This window comes from Dermochelys coriacea, chromosome 6, assembly GCF_009764565.3.
Source record: "Dermochelys coriacea isolate rDerCor1 chromosome 6, rDerCor1.pri.v4, whole genome shotgun sequence".
NCBI lineage: Eukaryota > Metazoa > Chordata > Testudines > Dermochelyidae > Dermochelys > Dermochelys coriacea.
Genome location: NC_050073.1, coordinates 99,927,270 through 99,955,022, shown reverse-complemented (window position 1 = coordinate 99,955,022; position 27,753 = coordinate 99,927,270). Strand labels below are relative to the sequence as shown.

The 27,753-nt window shown below is 40.2% G+C and overlaps 1 protein-coding gene across 1 annotated transcript in view; it reads right to left on the bottom strand.

Annotated features, from left to right (window-relative positions):
* Nucleotides 1-27,753, bottom strand: part of UNC79 (unc-79 homolog, NALCN channel complex subunit) — a 152,573-nt gene that overhangs the window by 44,893 nt on the left and 79,927 nt on the right. The window contains 9 exon segments of the mRNA XM_043517886.1: nucleotides 5,653-5,793; nucleotides 8,069-8,171; nucleotides 10,554-10,637; nucleotides 12,519-12,635; nucleotides 16,623-16,730; nucleotides 19,217-20,422; nucleotides 21,791-21,940; nucleotides 23,965-24,127; nucleotides 25,038-25,220. Of these exon segments, the coding sequence (XP_043373821.1) occupies nucleotides 5,653-5,793; nucleotides 8,069-8,171; nucleotides 10,554-10,637; nucleotides 12,519-12,635; nucleotides 16,623-16,730; nucleotides 19,217-20,422; nucleotides 21,791-21,940; nucleotides 23,965-24,127; nucleotides 25,038-25,220 (2,255 nt within the window).

Sequence of the window (27,753 nt, the reverse complement as noted above, 5' to 3'; positions counted from 1 at the left end):
GTAAGGGTAAAAGTCAAAGTCAGTCTTGCAATATTGTCATAAATATTTGCCAGCTGAGACAAATTTTACTTGCCCTCCCTTATCACCATAATGATAATGAAAGTATCTTGTATTCATACATCAAGAACAATTACTCAACCTGGCTAATTTGGAGAGCAGAAATTTGCAGAAATAATGTAGGAACTGCATGCTGACTGAAATCAACAGGAGTTAGGCCCCTAGGTGCTTTTGAAAATCCTATTAGGCATCTATCTGCATCTTTGGGCTCCCAAATACCTTTGACAATCTGGCCCTAAGTCGCTTTAGTGCTTTGAAAATTTTGCCCTAGATCTTGGGTCTCCTGACTCCAAGTCCTCTGTTCTAAACATCAGACACTACTATCTTCTCTAGCAGTAAAACAGTAAGTCATTCACTTGTGATGCACAGGCATAAATATCATCTGTGTTAATAGACTGGATATAAGGAGGCAATGTACCTCATAGCACTTGCGCAAAAATAACTTCAGAAAAAAATTGAAAGTTTACTAGGAACGTAAGAGCAAGTACACTGAGGCCACCTGAATGTGTTTATGCCCATATCTACTTCTAGGGGGAGTATGCCTTGTTCTGCATCTATTCAAAGCAATTCCTTCATGGGCCTGTAACTGCACCTTGATTAGTAAAAAATGGAGGTGACCCAAGACTGAACGCTAGGAAATGACAAAGTACGTTCACCATACTGGAATGCCCCAGGTTGTATACCATCTGCTTCACTAACAGACTCAAATGTGTCTCACTGAGGATGAAGTATTTCCACTTCAGTGAGAAAAATGTACCACGTTCCCCCCACGCTTTGATAACTAATCTTCAGGAGCTTAATTGTTCATGGCTTCTCACTGGCCCTATTATTTATGAGTAACAAGTAGGATGGATGGCATCAGTCTAGATTGGAAACTCTACCTCTCCAGAGTTCATTATCACTGACAGCAGGGAACTGCAGCCTCAGAAGGAAAAGGAGTACTTGTGGCACCTTAGAGACTAACAAATTTATTTGAGCATAAGCTTTCGTGAGCTTATAAATAAATTTGAGCTTATGCTCAAATAAATTTGTTAGTCTCTAAGGTGCCACAAGTACTCCTTTTCTTTTTGCGAATACAGACTAACACGGCTGCTACTCTGCAGCCTCAGAGTTAATGAAAATGAAGGGCTTGATTCTCCACTATCTTCAAGTGGAATTCAGAGAGAGAGGGAGGGCTGCAGGGAGCCAGCTGCAGTTTCAGGATCCTTGACCACCAAGCCCCTGCATAAATTAAAGCTGTAGGGGAGTAGCTTTAATTTAAACCACGGACATAAGATTCCTCAGGGGTCTTATGCCAATGGAGAATCAGGTATAAGAGAGCTCTGCTTCACAACCACCACAACCTGTCCTGCTCAGGCATCACTCCTGGAATACCCTGACAAACACCTTCCTTCCCTCTTATCCAGGGGGTTGTGAAAACAGTTGGCAGAGGAGCCATCTCCACCAACCCTCTGCTAGCACAGAGTTCTCTGTACATGGAGAATTCTCCAATGGTCATCTCTGCAAATGGCTTCATAGCACTCAATGACCTTAGCTGACTAGAGCGTCTGGTCAAGATAGATCATTTCCCAGGTTTTGGGTAACATAACAGAGCACGAACTGCATGAATATTATACACTCAACAGCATAATCTGTAGCAGCAGGAGAATTTCAGTTAGGTGCAAGATATTCTCCAACAATCATTCTTAGGATATGTCTGCACTGCTCACTCCTCATGTGGCATGTAGAGTACCTACACTGCGTGCTCCCCCTAGCACAGGTATAAACAACAGTGTAGCTAGTGAGGCACTGCTTAGAAAAGTGGAGTAAAAGACATTCCTGAACCCTGTGGGTATGTGCCCTACATGGCTCTTTACATGCCCAAGCAGTGCCTCCCACGTCTACTCTGTTATTTTTAGCAGCATACTGTCTTGCTGTTGAAGCCTTTCACCACCACAGGGAGCTGCCAGAGCCATTCCCTGACACAGGGAAAGGCTCTGGCAACGCCCTGTGGTAAGGAAAGGGCCCAGTAGCAGGGAGAAAGAAGGGAAAAGCTCTGGCAGCATAAGGATGGCAGGGACTAGAACCCAGGTCTGAAGAGCCTGGGATAGCCGACATTCCCACCAGGAGCCTGTGCAGAGCTCCAGCCAGGGAGCCCTGTGGAGAGTTGGGCCCATAGAAGTACTACCCAAGGGAGCCAGAGTGACAGTATCTGCAACCTTCTGACTGGCCAACCACCCAATTTAGCTCTGAAGGATGCCCCAGAAAGCTATCCGAGCAATAGCACAGATTTTGGGCCTGCTGTGATTCCAGACCTCTCCTGATCTTCAGCCTCTGATCCGAGCCTGACCCCAATTCCTACCTCCCAGTTCCAGCCAGGTACTACCTCTGATTTCTAATCTCCGACCCTGGCCTGACTTTGACCCTGACTCTTGCTTATTGAACCCAACTCTAACGATTCCTCTGACCCCTGGCTCACTGACTGTATGGACTCCAGCCCAGCTCTGACCACCTGGCCAGACTACCTATGCCCTGATCCCTTACATGCAATTCCCTGTGGCTTCCTGCTGCCAGAGCCTTTCCCTGCTGCATTCCCCGCCAGAACTTTTCACTACCATGTATAGTTACAAAACTCAGTGTGGACACAGCCTGCTGTGCACTCAGCATTAGCTACATGTACTACCAGTGGCATGCAATGTAGACATGCCTTTAGACAACTCTCTATGTCCTGAATCACTTACACTTCTCAGTATAGCTCTTCAGGGCATTGCTGTTGTTTCATTTTAACATTTTCAAAGCCTTCGGGTATAAGCTTTCTTCCATCTGTTATCCCGGCAGAGTATATGCTATGGAAGTTCTCATCTCTGAACTAAGTGTGATTGCAACTAGTGAAATTTATCATGCTCTACTTCACCTTCATTTTGGGCTGCCATTTTTCAGCTACACAGCAATGACCACAAAAAAAAAAAAAAAAAAGACACCACCTCAAATCTAAAAAGAAAAGGAGTACTTGTGGCACCTTAGAGACTAACAAATTTATTAGAGCATAAGCTTTCGTGAGCTACAGCTCACTTCATCGGATGCATTTGGTGGAAAAAACAGAGGAGAGATTTATATATACACACACAGAGAACATGAAACAATGGGTTTATCATACACACTGTAAGGAGAGTGATCACTTAAGATAAGCCATCACCAACAGCAGGGGGGGGAAGGAGGAAAACCTTTCATGGTGACAAGCAGGTAGGCTAATTCCAGCAGTTAACAAGAATATCAGAGGAACAGTGGGGGGTGGGGTGGGAGGGAGAAATACCATGGGGAAATAGTTTTACTTTGTGTAATGACTCATCCATTCCCAGTCTCTATTCAAGCCTAAGTTAATTGTATCCAGTTTGCAAATTAATTCCAATTCAGCAGTCTCTCGTTGGAGTCTGTTTTTGAAGCTTTTTTGTTGAAGTATAGCCACTCTTAGGTCTGTGATCGAGTGACCAGAGAGATTGAAGTGTTCTCCAACTGGTTTTTGAATGTTATAATTCTTGACGTCTGATTTGTGTCCATTCATTCTTTTACGTAGAGACTGTCCAGTTTGGCCAATGTACATGGCAGAGGGGCATTGCTGGCACATGATGGCATATATCACATTGGTAGATGCGCAGGTGAACGAGCCTCTGATAGTGTGGCTGATGTGATTAGGCCCTATGATGGTATCCCCTGAATAGATATGTGGACAGAGTTGACAACGGGCTTTGTTGCAAGGATAGGTTCCTGGGTTAGTGGTTCTGTTGTGTGGTGTGTTTGGTGACAATGTATACCTTCAAATCAGCGGCACTGCGATGGGTACCCGCATGGCCCCACAGTATGCCAACATTTTTATGGCTGACTTAGAACAACGCTTCCTCAGCTCTCGTCCCCTAATGCCCCTACTCTACTTGCGCTACATTGATGACATCTTCATCATCTGGACCCATGGAAAACAAGCTCTTGAGGAATTCCACCATGATTTCAACAATTTCCATCCCACCATCAACCTCAGCCTGGACCAGTCCACACAAGAGATCCACTTCCTGGACACTACGGTGCTAATAAGCGATGGTCACATAAACACCACCCTATATCGGAAACCTACTGACCGCTATTCCTACCTACATGCCTCTAGCTTTCATCCAGATCATACCACTCGATCCATTGTCTACAGCCAAGCGCTACGATATAACCGCATTTGCTCCAACCCCTCAGACAGAGACAAACACCTACAAGATCTCTATCATGCATTCCTACAACTACAGTACCCACCTGCTGAAGTGAAGAAACAGATTGACAGAGCCAGAAGAGTACCCAGAAGTCACCTACTACAGGACAGGCCCAACAAAGAAAACAACAGAACGCCACTAGCCATCACCTTCAGCCCCCAACTAAAACCCCTCCAACGCATCATCAAGGATCTACAACCTATCCTGAAGGACGAGCCATCGCTCTCTCAGATCTTGGGAGACAGACCAGTCCTTGCTTACAGACAGCCCCCCAATCTGAAGCAAATACTCACCAGCAACCACACACCACACAACAGAACCACTAACCCAGGAACCTATCCTTGCAACAAAGCCCGTTGTCAACTCTGTCCACATATCTATTCAGGGGATACCATCATAGGGCCTAATCACATCAGCCACACTATCAGAGGCTCGTTCACCTGCGCATCTACCAATGTGATATATGCCATCATGTGCCAGCAATGCCCCTCTGCCATGTACATTGGCCAAACTGGACAGTCTCTACGTAAAAGAATGAATGGACACAAATCAGACGTCAAGAATTATAACATTCAAAAACCAGTTGGAGAACACTTCAATCTCTCTGGTCACTCGATCACAGACCTAAGAGTGGCTATACTTCAACAAAAAAGCTTCAAAAACAGACTCCAACGAGAGACTGCTGAATTGGAATTAATTTGCAAACTGGATACAATTAACTTAGGCTTGAATAGAGACTGGGAATGGATGAGTCATTACACAAAGTAAAACTATTTCCCCATGGTATTTCTCCCTCCCACCCCACCCCCCACTGTTCCTCTGATATTCTTGTTAACTGCTGGAATTAGCCTACCTGCTTGTCACCATGAAAGGTTTTCCTCCTTCCCCCCCCTGCTGTTGGTGATGGCTTATCTTAAGTGATCACTCTCCTTACAGTGTGTATGATAAACCCATTGTTTCATGTTCTCTGTGTGTGTATATATAAATCTCTCCTCTGTTTTTTCCACCAAATGCATCCGATGAAGTGAGCTGTAGCTCACGAAAGCTTATGCTCTAATAAATTTGTTAGTCTCTAAGGTGCCACAAGTACTCCTTTTCTTTTTGCGAATACAGACTAACACGGCTGCTACTCTGAAACACCTCAAATCTACAATACCATTGCATAGGGCCTGGTGTACTAGATTGGTACACAGAGCGCTGTCCCCTTCCTCTAGAGCCAAGATCCATCTGCTTCAAATGTGGTTTTGAGCTATCTAATCTGCCATCAGGACATCCCTTTCAGTTCTCCTAGTGAATTCATCACAATTCAAGGGCATAAAAATCTTCCTTCCCTCATAAAAGAGAAGGAGAGAGGTCCAAAGGTTACCTTCCTACAGACTGCATGATGTCCAACAACAAAGGAGCAGCCAAATCTGGGCTGAGGTGAATGAATGTGGAGAGAACAACTATGGCCAGACCTAGTGTTTCTTCATCATACTCTTCGAGGATAGCCCCACAATCATGGCATCTGCAAGGAAAGTTATTAAAAATGAATATTATTTGTTCAATTAATTGGAAGAATCCATGTTACATTGAACTTTTTATGGCTAAGAAAATAGATCACTGTGCTTTAAACCCTGTATACAAAGCACTTTTCACGAGCCCCATCAACAGGCAATATTGATCTGTGGCAGGTGGTCAGTTACTCCAGTCTGTGCTTTGCATCGATCAACAATAAAGCAATAATTTGATGAGATCAGATTACAGCTGTGGTTATAGACTTGAAGAGGAAATGATAGAATTTTTATGTGGGGAGGAGGCCAAGGAAGAGTCCCTTTGTTTTTAGAGATTTCTCTTTCTGTTCCAAACCAGTTTTGCTGCTGAATTGCTGCCCCCTCCTACAATGCTGAGAGACAACTCTGAACGCTCTGAAATAGCTTTGTAATGTCTAATCATAAGGGAGAGGTCAGCTGCAGGAGAGATGAGGCAGGGTTTTAAAACCACATAAAAAGACAAACAAACCAGGGAAACTGGTACATCTCAGTCCAATAGGGAGGATTGGTTAATTTGATCAACCAATCACTAATGACTCCAACAGATTGACATTTTAACTTAATGGGATGCTACAAGCAATTTCTCTCCCTTTGCATCGCAACAGGAGGAGAAGATGCTAGGAAGGTTATGAAAATCAATCTCATCTGGTTTGGCATCTGATGCCAAAGCTTTTGGAAAAAGGCCAAAGAAGATGCATGAAATGAGCCCACTTCTTGGGATGTTTAGCATTTACACAACATAACTTCCAGTTCCACTGAAGACTCACACAACAGCCTAGCCCTTCTCTAGTAAGCATCTTGGCAGTTCATCTAGTGGCTAGAGCACAGGATTGAAAGCCACAACTCTTGGGTTCTACTCCCAGTTCTGCCATTGAATTAATGGGTGGCTTTAAGCCAGCTACTTTGCCATAAAACAAGTACCCTCATATTTACTTACAGTGCCTCAATGGGATTTTGATCAAAGAATTAATGTTGGCAAAAGGTACTGGGGATCCTTGTAGAGGAAAAGCAAATAAGTGCAAAATAGCAGTAGTGGTGGTAACCATAGTATTCAAGGTTCTGACTTACAGTTATGGCTTTACATTGCAATGGCAAAGCCATAGCAATTCAAAGAAGTGATAACTTTCATTTTAGAGAGAAAAACAAGTTTTCAGTGGATTACAATGAGCCCTTACAGTAAAAAACAGAGAAAGCTCAACTGCAGAATTAAAGTCTTCGTTAATTGTGGATACAGTATTATTTCATCCATTTACATAACCAAATGTAATAAAAATCCCTTCCTAGATCAAATCCATAGAAACAAAATGAGTCACACACACAATGTGTAGATTCACATCCATCTTAGGTTAAGACTACCATTTTGAGTTTGATTAAGGCCAAACAAATAAAAACCACTCCCAGTTTCAAGGCAAAAAGCTTTTAGAACCAGCCAAGTCCCCAAACTTGCTTACAGAAAATTCTACTAAATCAAGAGATTAAGTAGAACGCAAGAATTAATGAATTCCCTGATCGCTGCCATAGAAACTCTAATACTTGAGTGCCTCCTCCCATCCCACTATTCACACAGATGGAAATGGTTCTCAGAAACCTCATGACGTGAGCTTTTCTCACAAGATTTCTTTCAGTTTGGACCTTTTCCAAATCAGATCTAGGAAAGAGACTCCTTCAGGCATTGGATCTGACTCAGATCCAAAACCATTGCAGTGAATTCATATCCAAGGATTTGGAGTGCAGGTCCCAGTTCAGGCCTATCTCTATATCATTAAAAAAGCCTCTTTAAAGTAAGATCTCCTTTCTCCCAAGGATACAGTTTTTATCCTGTTTATGTTCCTTTAAAACTGGAGGAGTCCCATGCAACAGGTACCATGGGTCTTATCTCACTTGTACCAGTTTTACACTTTTGCCTTTAATAGCATTCTTCTGGTTTGCACCAGGGGTAAGTGAGAAGAGAATCAGGCTATACACCTTTCTCTATGTACAGTACTAGGCAAACTGTCAACACTCAAATAATAAAACAGTACTACTAATACTCACAGCCACCACTTTGCACACACATACTCATGTCCCAGTATATTCATAGCACACCTGGTTTGCAACATTTTGAAAATTTTCCCTTTCTACAAAAAATTATGCTGCTTAGGAGAAAATTTGAGAATGTTCTTTCACTGTGTCAAGGCCCATCCAAATATGTTCTGAAGCTCAATGGTTTTTAACTACCAAATTATTTGAAATAAATAGAAACTGGCTTACTTGTCAGTCATCATAGTAGGTTGGTCATCGGTAAATTCTTCTGGGGCTGGTACAAACATACTGACTATACTGGGTGCTGACAGTAAGCTGGATTTGGTGGCACCTTGAAGCCATTAAAAGAAAAGAAGCAAGGTAAATGGAAATCTGGAATGGATATATGTGAACAAAAAAAGCCTTTGCAGTGTATGTAAATAAAATGTATCTCTCTGGAGAAAGATACAACACATTCTTTGGTTCTGTCAGATTACTCCAATTACTTGTGCTTATTTTATTTTTTAAGGAATTATTTTAAAAATTGAGATCCTAAGGAAGTAAATGAAACAAACTGAAGGTGGTCTGACTGCTTCAGTGTTAAATTGTCAAGTTTTTATCCCCTCATTCTTTAGGTAGAGTGGATGATCCTACAGTTAGTATGAAACTGGGTGTCAGGAACTCTAGATTCTTCCCCAGCTCTGCCCCAGAATTTCTGTGTGACTTTGGGGAAAGAAGTCACTTAACATCCTCTTTGCCTCAATCACCCGATCTGCGAAATGGAGATGATAATGCCTCAAGGATGTTGAGGCTTAATTCATCAAGATTTGAAAAGGCTTAGAGATAGTTGGATGGAAGATGATTTAGAAGTGCAAAGTATTATTAGTGTTATTTTCAGTTAGAAAACTTTTAAAGGCAAGCTATACCGATGAGGCGGAACTGACCGCCTACAGACCTGGTCACAGAGGCATACAAATAGTGCAGTCACATGTGGCTCTCCCTTGCCCAGGGGGCACTTCTTCTGTGCCCAAATCTTGGGAGATGGGAGCAGATTCTTGGTTTAACAGGAAGGGTTGAAGGCAGTAGGATCCTCATTAGGACAGGTATTGAATAGGTGGAGTATCCTGGTTGACAGGACTTGGATTGATGTTATAGGACACCATGTCTCTGAAACAGCTAACTTGTTCTCCAGAATCACAGCTTTCTTTTTCTTTAAATTATTTTTAAAGGTATTTCTCTAGCTGTTATGGTTGTGAAAAAAACCTCTGGAACAATAGCACAGAGAGGTGTGAACTGCCCCATTCATCGCAATGAAGTGTTAATGCAAGTGCCCTGTGATGATATTTTAATATCAACATTGTTAATTATTTCTTTTCTCAGGTAAGAAAGAAGAGGAAAGGTCACACATCTGCACAACCTACTATCAAGTACTGTCTCATTTTGAGACATTTCAAATGAGTGGCATTTGTGGGACAGCACCACTTCTTTTTCCCCAAAGTTAATTAAGTCCTACTGAGAAGAGCCAAACGCAAGGAACCCAGTGGAACTCAGATTATCAATATGATCACACCTGCATGGTCCACGCTGAGTGGCACCTCATTTTGAAGTTGCACATGGGTGGAGCTCATTTTGTGGTTGAGCTTGGAAGAATACCAATGTCTTTTTCCCTCCAGTTTGACCCTTGCAGATATGGAAGGGCTGGAGGGTGACTGAAGAAGCCAGCAAGAAAACAAACAGCAATCTGAAGGCCTCACAAACAGAATTCACAGCTAATGTTGAAACCAGCCTATTATAATCCTCATCACAGGTTAAAGACACAAGAGGTGGATTGTCTGACTAAACCTGGTACAAATGGAGTATCTATTGATACGGTTACAATAGCTGCTGTTACAAAGGCAAGCTCAGACCAAATGATCTATATGAAATTCCATTCTAGACTAATAGGGAAGGTGCTGAGTGCTGCTTTAATGAAAACAGAAGTGTCAAACAATTGTTCTGCTGAGTTTGGAAGGAAACAATTCTTTTCTATACAAGCTAAGGCCCTATCCTATATGTTGAGTAATGGTCCCTGTGAGATTACACTGGATGCAGCAGACAGTTTAGAAAGTCTTAAGAAGTCTTCAGTGATATGGGAAACCATCGAGAATGCCAGAAATAACAGTTTGTTTGAATATGTCTCGCTAGTCTTTGCTTCATAAACTGATTCACTTTACCTTCCATTTTATCATCATGCTGGAAGCTTAAGTGATGCCATCTCTAGCTGTAGGTTACAGTATAGCATGCAAATGCTGGACGTTGACATAACCATGGCTACATATCTGGGAGTAAGGCTAAGCTGCTAATAATAAGATCTGTGCTGTGGTGATCTTGTGGTGAAAAGTGAGAGGATGCGATTCAAACTGGAGAAAGGCTAGTTCATGGCGCCATTAAAAAGCTGTAAGGAAGACTGAGCTGTTTGGATGTCAGGAATGAGTGTTCAAATATCTAGGAAGTGGGGACATGGCGACTCAGGGAATGGGGCATACAGTTTTCACTTCTAAGTCATCATTAAGTCCAGACGAGCTAGGCACTGATGAAGGCGTCTAGGCATCCATGTCCTATGTGAAATGAATTGGTGGTGTCACTCTAGTTGAACAGAACACAAAGCCACCATCACAACTGGTACTAACTGGCAACCTTGTTAGTAGTCTCAACAGAGAGACCAAGTTTGAATGGACATGGACACTGAACTAACCTCTTATTCTCAGTGGTGGTCCCTCCAGGTCAGGGTTTAGGCAAACTGAGACATTGCACAGCCGCTTCCCATGCTGTATCTGTTCTGTGGATAAACAGACGACTTCAGACCGTGGTACTGTTAACGCAGCGCCTATCACCAGCACCACAAATTCACTCCAACAATTAAAATACCACCATCACCACACACATACACAACAGCTGGAAAACAGAGGGTTAAATCTCTGAGCATGAAAAGAGAAAAGAAGAGAAGAAAAGAAGGTAAAAGATAGGTCCATAGAGGAAGCAAGAACTAGATTTAGCAATATCAAAGGAGGCCTTTTAGGAAAGCTCAAAGTCAAGGTCATTTGGTAAGAAATATAGGGCTAATTGCAAGGATTCAGCAAGAAATGGTATATGTAAAGAGTCACAGAAAGAGTAAAAGGTAATGCTTAGGGACACTGAGGGATCAATAGTTCATGGACATGCTTGTGTTGGCATAGGATAGACACACAATGAGTTTATTTTTCAGAGAAAGAGATTGGGAAAGAGCAGTTTGAAATGATAGATTATGAAAGAGAGGCATGGTACCCAGGTTAGCTGGACTGATGTAGAAAATATAAAGCAGCCACAAAATGATGTGAAGCTAGGGATTGCAAAAGTTCCCTTGAAAAGTTCAGGTGGTGTCTCAAGCCATTGGAGGAAGTGACCTGAAGTGAGGTCTTTTGGAGAGAAAGGTGACAGATGTTGAAAAGAATGCTAGTGGATTCCCAACAAGAACATTAAGATGGAGTTCCTCAAAGATATAGTGAATAGAATATTGACTTGCCCACTTGGAAGACAGGTTGAATAGCTCATGTAAGAGCTAAATGATAAACTATATGGTTCTGAAATACTAAATGGGAAAACAGGGTTACTGTGTAAGTTATGCTAACTGAAGTTTCTGCGTGAGATAAACTTATCTGATATTCAGAAGGCTACCATGGACCCGCTACCAATGACAAATTCTGTGCCTAATGATGTGGGGAAGGTTAGAAAGAGAAACTGACAATCCATTTCATTCTGAGGATGGATATCACAAGAAAAGCCATGCCTCAGAGTCACAAATGGAATGGGACTGATGGGACTTAAAAGTGAAAAATGAATTAAGCACAATTTTTTAGACCAATCTCCCCACTAAGGTGGCAGTGGGGACGTTCAACAAAGCACTACGTTCCAGGTCACTGTTTTACAGTTCTTTCCCTCCCTCTTGTCACCTCCTGGTTTGCTAGTGAAATTCTAGCAAGCATCATCCTATTACGGCACAGTGAAACATATGCCAGAATTCATCATTCTGTGACAACTTCAATGAACTATAGAAGATTTCACACAAGACAAAAAGAATGAAAAGAAGAGGTTAAAACTTTTTTCAGGTGGTTAGTGGGGACATTCTGTACTTAATTCAGTTTTCACTGTCTACTTTGCATTTCGCTCTTAATGAGAAACATGGAAACCCAGTATGAATTACTGAGCAGAAACCCCATGAGTTCTGCATGAGCTGGCAAAAAACTCCCAAGCCTCTGCCTATGGGGAAGTGAGAGTCTCCTTGGCATAAGGTATAAATGCCTGATGTCTCAATATGATTGTGGGCGGGGGGGAAAGGTTTGTCTTTATAAAAATGATTCACACAAACCAGGTGAAATCCTGGCCCTGCTGAAGTCAGTGGCATACTCAATTTAATCTCAATAGGGCCAGAATGTCACCTAGCTGTATACAAAACAGTAATGGCCATTATTTCAAAGGAATAATATCCCACTACAATGGATCCATGCTGATTCACACCAGCAGAGAATCTGGTATAATTCCACTGTAGACCTGAGCTTGGTTACTTTTCTCCAATGGAAGAATGGCAATGGCTCACTTATATTCTCAACAATTGATCACCACAGAAAGAGGCAGTAACTGGTTTAAAGGGAATGGAAATAAAGAATAGAGAAGCATAACTTACCAGTGTCCCAAGTGCTGATATTATGGGGTGCACTAGATTGGTGTTCCAGCTGTCTCTTCATTAGTTGGTTCATTGTCAGAGCTCCCAGGGAGCCCCTTTTCATCTGTCTGAACTGAGCTGCAAATCAGAATTTGAAAAGAGTCCAGAGAATCACACAAGCTGCTCTTATTCCCCCGTTTTTGTCCATTAGCATGAAGGAGGTACTGATATCATCCACAAAGACCAGCTGCTTGCTCAGAATTTTATTCAAAGTAATCTGCTCTATTCACATAGTTGTACATGGTGAAATTCTGGCCCCACTGCAGTCCATGGCAAAAATCCTGTGGATTTCAGTGAAACCAGGATTTCACGCATAGTGTGTACTATCAATTCCTTTGCCTGTAATCTTTATTCTAAAATACAGTGAAATGTGTTCATTTTTCTTAGACATCCCTAATGCTTAAGAAGCCATCCTAAAGTATCACCAGACATCAAGCCAGACTGTGACTAGCCCATGTGTGCACATGCTGGGGGATGGTGTCTTCCCCAACAACCCCCTTTCATTTGCACACACTATTCTAGAGTTAATCGAATGACAGTCTCTGCACCTGGAAAAGCATGAGCACTGCTCCCTCTAGGCACCCCAAGGAAAAGAAAGTGGTGAGGATCATGGCTTTGTGCCCCACCCTCTGCAGTGGCCTACAGAGTGCAAGACACATTATGTGACTGGTGCATCTGCAGTCTCACTGAACATCCTGCCACTCAGGAAAGGATTGCATCTCTCTCTGAAGCTCTCCAGGGGTGGGGTGACTCCATACACCTTGTAGACAGGCCAGCATCTAAATAGCACTACATGGCCCTTTGTCCCCTCCACTTTTATTAGAAGACCTCATTCTTTAAGTAGCCAACTTCTGCTGGTATATCAAGTTGCCAATTCCTATATTTTTTAACCTACATTGCTGTATATTTTACTGAAAATGACTAGTTGTGGACAATACTCCCTGAATAAACCATAATATAACCAGCAATTAAGACCAGTATTGTAATATATTTCCCTAATACTCAAATGGAAGGAGAAACAGGTGATGGGATGCTCCCAACCTATCTTCTTTTGCCATCCCTTCAACAGGAAGCACCAAGAAGGATGAGCATGGCTCCTTTATCAACCCAGTCTGAGCAATGTATTTCCCCCAGTGAAACCAAGACTCGTTGCCTGAAACTGATTCTTGGGTCCTGAATCTGAAAAGCACTTGAGCATGTTCTTAAATCCATACCTATTCTGGAAAGCTTTTAACCATGTAGATTTAAGCATGAGTTTAAATATTTTCTTGAAGTCAGGCCTACATGATATCAATGTGAGACCTCTTTGTCATGATCATTTTCATTTGCAACTAAAAGAAATCTAACATAGTACTATTTTTAAACTAACATGACACCTGACAGTGCATTTATAAAATGCCCAGTAGTAACCAGCTAAGCTTAAAAAAAAAAAAACCAAACAGCCCTTGATATTGTTAACTGAAAAGGCAGAACTGGAGATGAGCACAAGCCATAATGTTCAGATCCAAACTTTGTTCAAAGTTTTGAGGCACTTAGATCCCAGGTCTTGGGTTAGAGCCATCTCAATGTCTAACTACAAAGAAGGTTCAAACCCAAATGAAATAGAATAATGGAATCATAGATAATGTAGGACTGGAAGGGACTTCTTTAGGTCATTTAGTCCTGTTCTTTGATCTGAGGCAGGCCTAAATATCATCTAGATCATCCCTGACAGGTCTTTGTCAAAACTTCTTGAAAACATCCAATGAGGGAGATTCCACAACTTTCCGAAGTAATTTGTTCCAGTGCCTGACTACCCTCACAGTTAGGAATTTTTTCTTAATATCTAATCTAAATCTCCTTTGCTGCAATCCATTACTTCTTGTCCTGATCTCATCTCATAAGGAGAACAATTTAAAGAACTTTCTAACAGAATAAGTACCAGTATCCAATTTACAATAAACAGAGCGATAACATCCACCGGGAATCTGCTCATCAAAACAATTTCATACACATCATAATGAGAAGCATTGTAGGTTTCCCCCCATTTATACAATACCCTTTCAATATATCAAAGCACATTTAAACTCCATTCGGATTCAATAACAAAATTATCCAACTCTGCAGCAAACCAAACCTTGCATAAATGATCTTCAGGAACTGAACCGAATTGTGATTCCATTTAATATTTAACTTTTTTGTTTTGTTTTGCAGCTGCCTTTCACAGCAAATTAGCAGAAAAATCTAATTTCAATCTCTTCCAGTGCAAGGGATTTTAAATAGATGCTTTATCAGTTTATCAAAGACCAAATTTCCCAGTGAAAGAATGGCAATTAATTTCAGAACTGACAATGTTGCTTGGAGTGCAGAAGACTGTCAAAATCTAGGAAATTATCTCTTTGAACTTCCTTACCAGCTTTTATGATTGTAATTCAAAGTTTTTTTAATGCATATTCAACATTATCAAAGTGGTGTTGAGCTGGTTCGTGTTTCCAGAGTTATTTACCTGGTTTCTTAAGGACAGCTGTGATTTCAAATGTTGAAAAAACAAAAAAAGCTGCCTCCAGCCTTTGAACTGTATTGGAGCCAAGTCGGTCGCTAGAGAAAAGCATGTGACATTTCACGGAGTAGGATTGTACCAATAGAAATATTATTTCCATGATCTGTTTTCTACCAATAACTTGAAAAAGTCTAGGGAGCAGATCCTCAGCTGGTGTAAATTGTCATAATTCAGTTGGACTTATGACAATGAGTATCAGCTTAGGATCTACCCCTATGTTTCTTTCTGTCTGTGGAAATTCCAATGGGAGAAGACAGGCTCCATGGGAACTTTTCCTGATCAGGATTGTTTGCAAATGTATGCGTCTATAAACCAGCAGCCTAAGTATAATTATGTATTCTTATTACAGTAGTGAGTAGTGTCCTCAACAGGGGTCAAGGCCCCATTGTACTAAACACTGAACAAACCCATAGCAAGAGACAGCCCCTGCTCCAAAGAGCTCACAATCTAAACAGACAAGAAAGACAAAGGAAACATTTTTATCCCCATTTTACAGATGGAAACTGAGATACAAAGAGAAAAAGGGCCAGATTTACAGAGGTGTTTAGGTGCCTAATGATGCAGAAAATTACCTAGTGGGGTTTACACAAACATCTCAGCAGGGTAGGCACCTCATGTCTAATGACATCAGTGGGAATTCAGCAGCTAACCTGCCCCAATTTAGTTGCTTTTGGAAATCCCCCTTAATGCCTAGCTGCATTTTTAGCTGCTTAAATACTTTTAAATCTGGCCCCCCGGACTTGCCCAAGGTCACACTGGAACTTGGTAGTGCAGCTGGGGAATTGATTCCAGCTCTGCCTGAGTCCTAGACTGATGTGATAACCTCAAAACCATCCTTCCTTTTACAGGCCTGATATTACTTCCACTGAAGTCAGTGGCTCTTGGATATCACTAAATAAATAAATACTCGGCATTTTTATAGCATCCTATGGGCTGGTTTCTCCTCTCACTTAAACCCCATTTGCATCACTGTAACTCCATTGACTCCAAGGCAGTTACATCTGATTTGCATCAGGCCCAAAATCTTCAAAGAACTTCACTAATATTAAATGATTAATGCTCACAGCTCTCCTGCAGAGTAGTTATTATCTCTGTTTCACAATTGGTTAAGTGGCTTTTCTGAGACCACATAGCTAGTAATAGAATCCTGGGGAGTTTGTGTCTCCTGGTCCTGTGCTTAGACAACTAGATAATGATACATCTCATTCAAATCGCACACACAACATCAGCAAAAGGCTGCGTTCAGCCACCACCTCCTCAAAATTCCACTTATTGCTTAAGGATGTACAGTGCATATGCAGCAAATCAATGTCCATGAAGTTTGCTATGTCACAATAAACTGTGTAGTCCTTAACTGCAAACATCAAGCTGGCATTTGGAGAGTTAACAAATCTAACAATGCACCACATAAATATGCTTCCAGTCGCGTAAACTTTGGAGGAAGATAATGTGCCAGATGCTGATGCATATTAGATGTACAAATGCAGTAACCGAGTTTCAGTTCTTCAATCTAGGGGAAAACTTACTTGATATGGAAGAGTGACTACTCGTCTCTGGCACACCTGCTTCAAGTGTTGGAGCAGAAGATGATTCTCTTGGCATTTCCAGAGTTGAAAGTCCTTTAGCAATGGGATCTGCAAATGGAAATGGTGCTTAAACTCCGAGTGCATTATTTAAAAATCAGAGAACATTTTTTCATCAGCTTCCTTCTCTGATTGCCATTTTCACATCTTTTCAATGTTCTATTTGCCATCTGGCACCTCCAGTGATGTTACAGGTGCACAGGAAGTTGTTTCTAAATCTCTTTTTAAAGAAGATTTGTGGATAAGCCTCTTGGAGACTATTCATATATAGTACATACTATAATGAATAAATGTACATAAAGCACCTGACTGATCTCAATTACAAAGTGTACATCAGGACTAACTTAATGGAAGTCAATGGAGTAACACTGATGTAAATCCAGTGTAAATGACAGAATGCCACAACTCTTGCAATATTTGGTATTATTCTTAAAGCTTCAGTTCCTAAAGTCATTTGATTGCGGGAGAATCTCCGCTTTCATTTTAAAAAAAAAAGTGTATTGCCATCAGAGTTGCAGAGAAAAGCTTGAAAATATGCATCCTAAAGTTTAAAAAACTGGAAAAGAATCCCAAATCTATTATTTTAAAAAAATCTCATGATTTTTAAGCTAATCTCATGATTTCTGACCAGCTGAAGTTATCAAAACTGAAAGAATCAAACCCAAAGTTTCTCCAGGCATCAGTAGCTGTCTTGTGCAAGCACGAAATAACTAAGAAAATGTGAAGTTATATATTATTACAAAAAAAATTTCAAGCAGGAACCCATGGGTTGCTCATTTGAAAAAACAGATCATCTGGACAGTCCACTGGGAAATACATTATGTCAGAATCCTTTCCAAAGATATTAAAGCATGCAAGCGTCAGCATTTTGCAATAGGTGCTTGAAATTGTAACCAGCAAATTATGATAACTACATCGAGCCTACTTTCCTAAACTATAATAAATGTATCCACAAACTAATAAACTAATCAGGATGATAAAAGAAACATAAAACCCTTAGACAACAATATATGTAACTCATTCTGGTCACTACCAGCAACATACAGCATTATAAACCAAGATCATTTAATGGGACATTGTGAATGTTTTATGCGGCTGTATAATAATACACTCAGCAATGTGTAATCATGTCGCTCTTTAGTGGATAAATATTCTCTTTAGTGGATTAAGAGGTATGATGCTAACATCTCTGACAACCCTTCCAGTTCAGCAGATGTTTGTGAATGTATGGGTGAAACATTGATTTGCCGGCTCTAATGGTGAAAAAGGGATTTAGTCTGAACAAATCCAATTTTCCCGTGGCCACCTCCCTTTGCAAAGCTGTACGAAGGGTTTAGGATCAGTTGGTTCATTTTCACCTGGTTGCACTGGCTCTTTGGCTCACTGGAACCACACGTGGGACTAGGCTTCAGCCCTGACTGAACACTGACACTGATTGCAGCTAAATACATTTACCCTTGCAAAACTGGAATATAGTTATCACATCAACTATAACATAAAATAATGAGACCGTTCTCATTAGTGGGGGGATGGAAGGGCAATTACAGGAGGTGAAGCTAGACATACACAAAAACTAGGCTTCACTTCTCATGCAACAAGATAACTAGTCATAGGGATATTTTCCCTTTTAAATCTGTGAGATCATTAATTACTGTGTGTGACCCCCAACTGAGCAACGAGTCCCCACTAACTGAAAAATACTGATGGTATTAGGCCATGCCTCCAAAGTCTCAGAGAAGTAGGGGCCACCATACATTTTTTTAAATTCTTTCTGGCTTTTCTAGCTGGATCACTGCATGTAACTTCTCTCTTGTGGAGAAACCAAATGAAAATACTTTGTGCTGAGATCAGTTCAACCAATCACGCTACAGCGAAAGTATCCTGGGAATTCTCCCAATAAACTGGGGCTGAACTTGAAATATACCACAAACGATGGACCAATAAAGTTGATGGATACCCAGATACAGCAAAAACAAAAGTATTTGCAAAAAGCTTCATGGGAACATTTTGTGAAGAACAAATTTCAAGGAAATCTCTACTGGTTCCAGGCTGAACTTGGAATTAGATTCCAAAAGCTAACAGTCTGCACAGCCCTACTCTATACCATCTTCTTGCCATCTATTGACTACAGCCTGCAGAGGAAATAAGTTCTAAGAACAGCGAGTGAATGTTGCACAGATTACACTGATAGATTTTAAGGCAAGAAGAGACAATTGTGATCATCTAATCCAACCTCCTGACACACGCCATAGAATTTCATCCACTATTCCTATATCAAGCCCAACAACATCTGTAGTTGAACTAGAGCATCTCTTTTAGATATGCTATCACCCATACACGATACTTGTGTAGAGAGTACATTCCCAATTGATTCCAACACGTTCAATAGCAAAATTCACTTAGAAGCAGACACTCTGGAAGGGTACATTTATATGAGATCAGTTCTGACATTTTATATTCTACTGAGTGATCAAACAGATACATTACTAAAAACTTAAGTAATAACAGCTTTTAGTTTGGTTTGTGGTTGTCCTCACCTGTCTCTTTCTGTTCTCCCAGCTTGTCTAGAACATTAAAGGAAACGTCAAGATATTCTCGCTGTATAGCACTCACAGCAATCTTTCTCTGTTTTCTTTGCCTGGGAACAATCTGAATCTTAAATTCTGACTCCTCAGCTTCTTCCTCCTGTTTCTGTTCTGTATCAGATTCGGTGCTGGCATCAAGCTTATCAGATTCTGTTTGGTTTTCAGAGTCTTCAGGAACCTTAATAAGGACAGTTTTTACATTTGAACTTGGAACTGGTCCACTAGGTTTAATTTCTTCCATACTAAGCTCAGAGTTATCAAGGGACATCTCAGGGAGCGCAAATGACTTTTGCAATAAGTCTCGCTTTTGCTTAAGTGTTAGTGGGCTCCCGCAGGACACATCTTGAAGCTCCTCTGGCTTAGCTAACTCTTCTAAGTCTTTTTGAACTTTGGGAGCTGTGGAGGGGATTTCCTTTTTTCCTAATGAAACATTATTGCTCGCATCTTTAGATGTAAAGTCTTTGGAGCAATCCTCAATGCTGAACTGTACGAGGCGGGTTGCACTGAGGCTGAGGGCAGAGGCACCAATGGGAGATGACACAGCAGTTTTGCTAGAAATACCATAATTTAATTGGTTCATTGTTTCTTCTTCTTCTTCTTCATCACTCTCCACTATTCTCAGGGGAGGAAGTGGTTCAAAGACTAGAGAGTCACTGTCTGAAGTGGAAAGGATTGAATGTTTATCAGGCCCTGATGTTGAGTCAGAGGACAAATCTATCAGATCTAAATCCTCTCTAAGAACAGGAGGTTTCACTGGAGAATCCACTTTTACTTCATATGTTTCCATGCAGTTTAGCCTGACTTCTGGTATGACAGGTCTCCTTATTTCCTGGAAGCTTTCCATGACAGAAGGATTTTCTTGTGTCTCTGTATTTTCAGTCCTGGTAGAAGAATTCTGTCTTGGTCGTCCATAATAATTCTGTCTATGCATGGTGTAAGCGGCAGTGGCGGGTGGTTTATCTAAGTCACACCGGTCTATGCAGGACTTCCTACGATGTTCATCTAATGTAAACAACAGGGAGTCTGCATTCCCTATATCAAGAGATTTTTGTTTTAGAGAGCGCAGTTTTTTTTTCTGAATGCTTTCTTCTCTCACACAGTGTAGAATGCTGTCTTGTAAAGCCCCAGTTTCTCTATATTCAGCCAGTTCTATTTCACCTGATTAAAACAGAAAAAGCTAGTACTATTTCACTGGGAGATTTTTGGCAGAAATCATGTCTTGATCTCATATTTCAGCACACGACTGACAATTCAGATACAAACCCAGTGTTACAATAGTTAATCTTCAATCAAAATCATCTGAGATTTATTTTCATCTCAGAGTCACACTACAAAGAATTTTGCCACAGGCAATGAAAAAGCCACTGCCCAGACCAGTTTACTCAGATCAGTTTCAGAGTAGCAGCCGTGTTAGTCTGTATCCGCAAAAAGCAAAGGAGGACGTGTGGCACCTTAGAGACTAACAAATGTATTTGAGCATAAGCTTTCATGAGCTGCAACTCACTTCATCGGATGTGCTCACGAAAGCTTATGCTCAAATAAATTTGTTAGTCTCTAAGGTGCCACAAGTACTCCTTTTCTTTTTTACTCAGACCAGTCGATTGTAAAAGCAAATTCTCAGCTTCTACCAGATGTGCCCTTCATAGGGTCTATTTGGCCCTATATATTGAATAAAAGAAGGTTTTATTGGCATCCATTTGGGACGGCTGCATTACTTATGAGTGGTGAAGCCACCCAGTAGTTATATGGGTCATCCCAAACATACGTCAATATCACCTTTACACCATACCTCCCTGTATTCTGTATATGGCATATATGTTAGAGGAAAGTGGTTTTAGAAATATTTTATTTTGTTGTAATACTGCTATAGTACTGTGGAGACCTGGTCATTACTGGTACTATAGATCATTCTGCCTTGGAAACCTAATGCCAAAAACAGAAGGAAAAATTACTCCAAATGTTCAGCCTAGAGTTTGTCAGAAAATTATTTTTTTGCCACCAAAAAAAAAGGGGGGGGCGTAATTAAAACCAAAAAACTGAAAACTGAACATTTTTCAGGTTTGGGCAAACAATAAATGATTTTTTTTAAGCAACAGAAAACCAAAACATTTTCAACAACCTTGGCATTATTTCCACAAATATTTCCATTTAATCAAAAAGCCAACTTCTGTCAAAAGAGAAGCTTCAACTGAAAATTTTCAACCACCTCCAGTTTAGCCATTAGTAGAAGAGGAAAAATTTAGAAACTTCTCAAACTGAGCTTTAAATAGCGTTTCTATAAATTATAGAGTCACATTTTAACAAGAAACTATTGATTTTGTGGCTCAACATAAGATGCCTTAAAGAGGCCTTATTTCTGGAAAGTACTGAGCACTCATTCTCTGAAAATCAAACTCCTACGAGTGTGTGAACGAGAATATTAAAATGATGCATAGAGACAGTGTACATAAATTAAGGTTTTAGCACGATACAAGCAGCAGATTATCGTATTTCTTCACAACTTAACTCTGATAAAAAAATTCATACTTCTCTGGGCATTCATCTCAACTGGTTGATATTTCACCATTTTGCTGCCACCAATTCTTTTCAGTCTTGCAAAGAATGTTTGAGACTCTTTATTGCAGGGTCCAGTTGGGGTGTCATGAATATCAGATTCATCAAAGACACTGTCTTCCTCTGCTTGGGAAAGAAAATCATAATTACTCCTCAGAGTCAGGCCTTGAACAAGAAACAGAGCCTATGGACCAAATCCTCAGCTGCTACACATCAGTTTTTAAAGTAGAAAATTTAAAACACTCTACAGGTTTGTAAAGAAACCCATATCATGGTAATACCATTCAAAACACACTTTACAGCTTGAACGATTAAGGTCTGAAAAATAAGGAACAGTATTTTTTTCTAAGCAATTAGTGCTTGTTGTAGCATTCACCATGCACAGTATACGGAGAGATCCTCAGCGGGCATAAATTGGTGCAGCTCCATTAAGTCAACAGTCCTGTCACAACTAGTACAGTGAAGTACAGCAGAGATGTTGGGAGAGATAGTGGATGCTGGGCAAATGCATCCTCTGCATCAGGAATATTGCTGACTGAGACAGGATTACTTCTATTGCTGGTCCTCTGAGCAGGAGTAAAATGTACCCCTGCCTAGCATTTGCTGATGATAGTGACATATGCATTAGCTGATTGGAGGCTAAATATGACTGTTAATCTGCAGACAACACACATACACACCCTGGGGATGTGGGAAAGGGCCAGCCCTTCACTTTTCCAAAACACTATGGAATGATCCTGGCCTATTTCTTGCAGGTTTGGGAAAAACCTTCCTGTACCCCCTTCCTGCTCTTCCACACTAGTAAGTACAGGATGAGATTCATCCCTCAGTTTAATAATAATACTCTGTGCTAATATAGTAACAGTTTGTCCATATACAGACCATTTCATTTGTGCATTGCAAAGCATTTCCCAAAAGCCTAGCAAAGTAAGTAAGTAGTATTCTCCCTACTTTACATAAGGTGAAACTGAGATGAAGTGTGGTCCAAGGCCACACAGTGGGTCTAGGTCCATAGCAGAGACAAGATTAGAACTCAGGGTTTCTTCAATCCTTACAAACTGCCCATTCTCCTAGACCATGATGCCACAAGTATCTAGACATCCCTTAAAGACATCTTTTAGAAATACTAAATCTCAGCCTGCAAATGTGATTCCATTTTATAGGCTGGCATATTGCCAGTTCTCCCTGTCACTATAACTTACTTGTACAGATAAAGGCAAAGACAAACAGATGGGGAAATTAGTCCAGAGTCATCTGAAGAAACAAAATAGTCTGGGCCTGATTCTCAGTAACGCTAAGGCCGCTTTGTGCTGCCCTAGCAGCATAAAGGTGTCGTAAAGTTGTTGTAAATATAAAATATATAATTCACATCCATTTGAAGGCCCCTTTGCACTTGCAGAGTGGTGTAAAGTAGCCTTAGTGTAAATGAGAATTTGGCCTCTGTTTGACAGACACGTTTATCATTCAACTTTTCAAAATGCCAAGCACTAAGCAACATGCAGCAAAGCAGAAAAGGTACTGACAGAAATAAAATGACAAAATGGGCAGAAAACGCATTCTAATTTTACTCGTTTTGTCTTTTATCCTGCAGGAATAGTCTTTCACAAAAGTCTTGAGTAGATCTTAATCACATTAACACTGGATAAACTCTAGGTATCCAGCCCACACTCAGTAAATGAAAGGTTTTAGAAACTGAGGGTAAATTTGCCCCTTCTGTAAGTATTTTTCTGATGCAAGAAAAACAGATTGCTGCACACCAGGAAGAGTCTTTGTGAGGTAAGAAGGTAGTAGCAATTCCCTAAAAGGCAGCTATGTTTTATCATCAATAGAACCCCTCTAAGAAATTATTGAATTGGTTTATAATATAATAATAAAATTTGCAATTGTATAGATTCTCATCCAGGGATATCAAACCACTTTTCCAACACTAATTTTCACATTGCCCCTGTATTACTGTACCGATTTCATAACTGGTAAAGTGAGGTGCAGAGAAACTAGCTCCCCTTCCTAAGAGCAGACAGGAAAAGCTGGGAATAGAATCCAAGAATCTCAGTCCTACCTCTAACTGCTAGATCACACTCCCTCATCACCCACGGCTTAATGAATTAAATCAGTGGATACTGCAGAAATTTAAATATTTAAAGTACCTTTTTCCTTTTCACTATATCGGCTTATGTTACTGTTGTCACTGTACAAAGGACCAGCGGTGGCATGTGGCTTGCAGCTGTGGTACTGGGCGTTGAGCGTGTTGACTGTTATGTAGATCAGATGCAGCACAATCTTGCTGATGTCACAGTCTCTGTACGGATACTATTCAGTGAAATAAAAAGATTTTACCTTAAAAACTAACTTTTCCTATTGATTTGTCTATAGTAGGCCCTTCCCTTGAATAAATATTTAGGTAATAATATAGAACTGGCCAAGCATATTGTCTTCTGGTGGCCCTTGGCACTCCTACGATCTTATGTTTCTAAATACATCCTTGAAAGCAGGAATATTCTTCCACTTTGTAAAGAATGCTTATAAAAAGAAACTGTAGGTAACTATAGATAAAACATTTTGAAGGATTCCCTATGAGGATAGTTTAATATATTATTTCCTTGGTTTTTATATGATAAAGCAGGCTGTTAATGATACCTCAAGAGGTCTTACCAGACCTATTTGCAAAATATTTGCTATTTCACTGATTTCCAATTTCTCCATTTTGTTCTGTATTTCTCCATGTGTTCTGTATGTCAGATTACTGTCAAAGCTTCAGATCTCAGCTCCAGTAGGTACTTTACTGAAGTTATGTTCATTACAACTCACATAAAAATATTATGTGAATTAAGAACTCCAGTTGTTAAATTGACACTATTAACTTAAAATTTAGTCAATTTTTAAAGTAGCATCAGATATGACAACTGAGTCCACCTGCCAGTTTTGTGGTTTTACAACCCATTTTCCTGTATTCAAAAACATTTTTCTTGCTCAGGCTGTTAGATGAAAGATCCACATCAAGAATGAGAGAAACTGACTAGCTAGTTGACTGTATAGGGTAAACAGTGAAACTAATTTACACAAATTGAAATTAAATACACAAAGTAAACAAACTGAAAGAAGAGAGAAAAATGTTTCCCTCTAATCCCTTTTGGGTTTAGTAGGTTTAGGCACTACTTGAAACAAAATTTAGACTGAAATGTGAATTTTAAGATAACAGCATCCCTTCAAGACAACGAACCTTGTAAAGAATGACAAGTAACGCCTTTAACCACATCTGCCGAATGTGAGGTTTGATGGACCAGAGGGAGCAGCGGGGAGGCTGATGGAAGTAATGTCTTAGTTGAGGACAAGTGCAATACTTCAGCACCTGAACCACTAATGGGAGGAGATGTTTTCCCAGGTTAATGTTGTAGTCCATCACCTGAAATGAATATTCATTTAGATTTTAGTGCACTGACGAGAAAATCAACTCCACATATATTAGCAATTGCCATACTACAACAGCAGTTTAAATACTGGGAAGGTGAAGGGAAATAAGGGCCTGCAGGGAGTTTCCACAATCACCTAGAAAGCTTTCAGGAAGTTTGCTATTTTGTTAGCTCTTTGCATGGTATCAGCCTGATGAGTCATTTACTACAACACTGCCACTATGTTATTTATCATTTCAAAACACACTATTGGCAAAATTTTCAAACCTCCCCAATTAAGTTGCAGAGAAAATATTATATATCAATTATGCTGTGGTTGCTAAATACCTTTTTGGTGTGCAGAAATTGAGGATGTGCATCAACAAATGTGTGTTCACGCACACAAATGCCCAGTTTGCAACCAATAAGTGTAGCCTTGCTTATAAAATGTAGCTCAGCGGATCAAATTCTGCCTTCAGTTACAATAATATTTATCAACAGGTTGGCACAAGAGCAAATTAAGGCAAAAACTGGCCCTTTATGTTAGATCATGAGGCAATGCAAAAAAAAAACTGCTTGGGGGATCAGTTAGCCATGCAAATAGGTTTTGAACTATAAACAACTGAATGTTGCACATCTCTTGCTTAAATACCATCCTAGTACTGAAGGATGCAAGCACATTTTACTCTTTTAATACATTGTTCAATTAAAACAATTTTACATTTATAGCATTGAAAGTCAATGCACTCTTAAGTGCCTGAATCACTTTTGAAAAACGGCATGTAAGCTCCTAAATCACTTAGGCACATTTGAAAATTTTCTCCAAAGGCCTAACTATGTTATAAACCACTTTCCAAACAAAAATGCTCAGTGATGTAAATCAAGTAAAATGGTTCATCCTGTAATTAGACCCTGTTTAGCTAGATGGGGAAAGTGTGTTAGCAAGAGGGGTGTTTAAAAACTGCTCTGGCTAGCACAGTCTGAACTGCAGTGTGCACAGAGCCTGCTCATACTACAAAATATATCATGCTGGGTCACACTTGTGTTATAAGACAGTGTGATCATGGATGGACGAACAGGACCAAACAAACTTATACCCATGTTAGTTAACCAGCTACATTTGCCAACTCTCATGATCTTAGCACGAGTCTTTTGATATTAGGTGTTTTTCTTCAGTCCCCAGGTCCTGGAGTCATTTAATCAGCCAAGACTCTCGTATCTTATTTTTTACAAAGTTTCTAGCTCTCATAATTGCAGAGAAAAGCTTGAAAATGTCAACTTTAAAAGGTTTCAATATCAGGAAGCTAATAAAATTATCCAAGTTTTTTAACCTCATGATTTTTAAGTCAATATGATTTTGTGGGCCTGACTTATGATTTTTAAATATTTTGGCCTCTCATATAAATGGGTGGATTAATCACCTCACTCTCAGCCCCTACACACACACACATTCACACACACAGAGTTATTTTCTAAACTTACCCACTGTTGGGATTTGCATTCATTTTTTGATTAAAGTAGCAAAGCCCTAAGTCAGGACTGTATATACAAACACAAGATTTAGCTCCTAAGCTCCGGCACAAGTGGATTGACTAGGCTTTTCTATGCAGAATTTCCTGTTCTTGTCTCTGTCTCTCTATTACTTTAACATTTAACATTCCTTGAGTCGAGCTAATGAGATCCACCTTGTCTGTCTACCAATATACATAAACTGTCAGATGAATATATAGTGCATCTCCATATATGGTCCGAGAGCTTGACATCTGATTGCAACAAGGCTATAATATGGTTCTGTAACATGATTATATTAGGTTTTGACCAAATCATCACCACAGGTAAGACCAAACTGTGTTATAACAAGTTTCAGAGTAGCAGCCTTGTTAGTCTGTATCTGCAAAAAGAACAGGAGTACTTGTGGCACCTTAGAGACTAACAAATTTTTGAGCATAAGCTTTTGTGGGCTACAGCCCACTTCATCGAATGCATAGAATGAAACATATAGTAAGAAGATTATACACATACAAAGAACATGAAAAGGTGGAGTAAGAGGCTAATTAATTAAGAGGAGCTATTATCAGCAGGAGAAAAAAAAAACTTTTGATATGATTATCACTACAAAAGTTTTCTCCTGCTGATAATAGCTCCTCTTAATTAATTAGCCTCTTACTCCACCTTTTCATGTTCTCTGTATGTACATATATATCTTCTTACTATATGTTCCATTCTATGCATCCGATGAAGTGGGCTGTAGCCCACGAAAGCTTTTGCTCTAATCAATTTGTTAGTTTCTAAGGTGCCACAAGTACTCCTGTTCTTTTTGTTATAACAAGGTGCCTTAATGCAGTCCATTTTGTATTTCAGACAGGCCCTGAAGCCAATGGCACTTTTCTACATGTTATATTAAGATTTGGGAAGTCTAAAGTTATATATCCTAACTATAGCTCAACCATAGGACCTAAAGCACAGTTTTACCAAGTATTATCAAGGCCCATCTGTGCTATAGTATAACCTCCAAAAAGAACTGTCCAATATCACCACCTGGTGGGA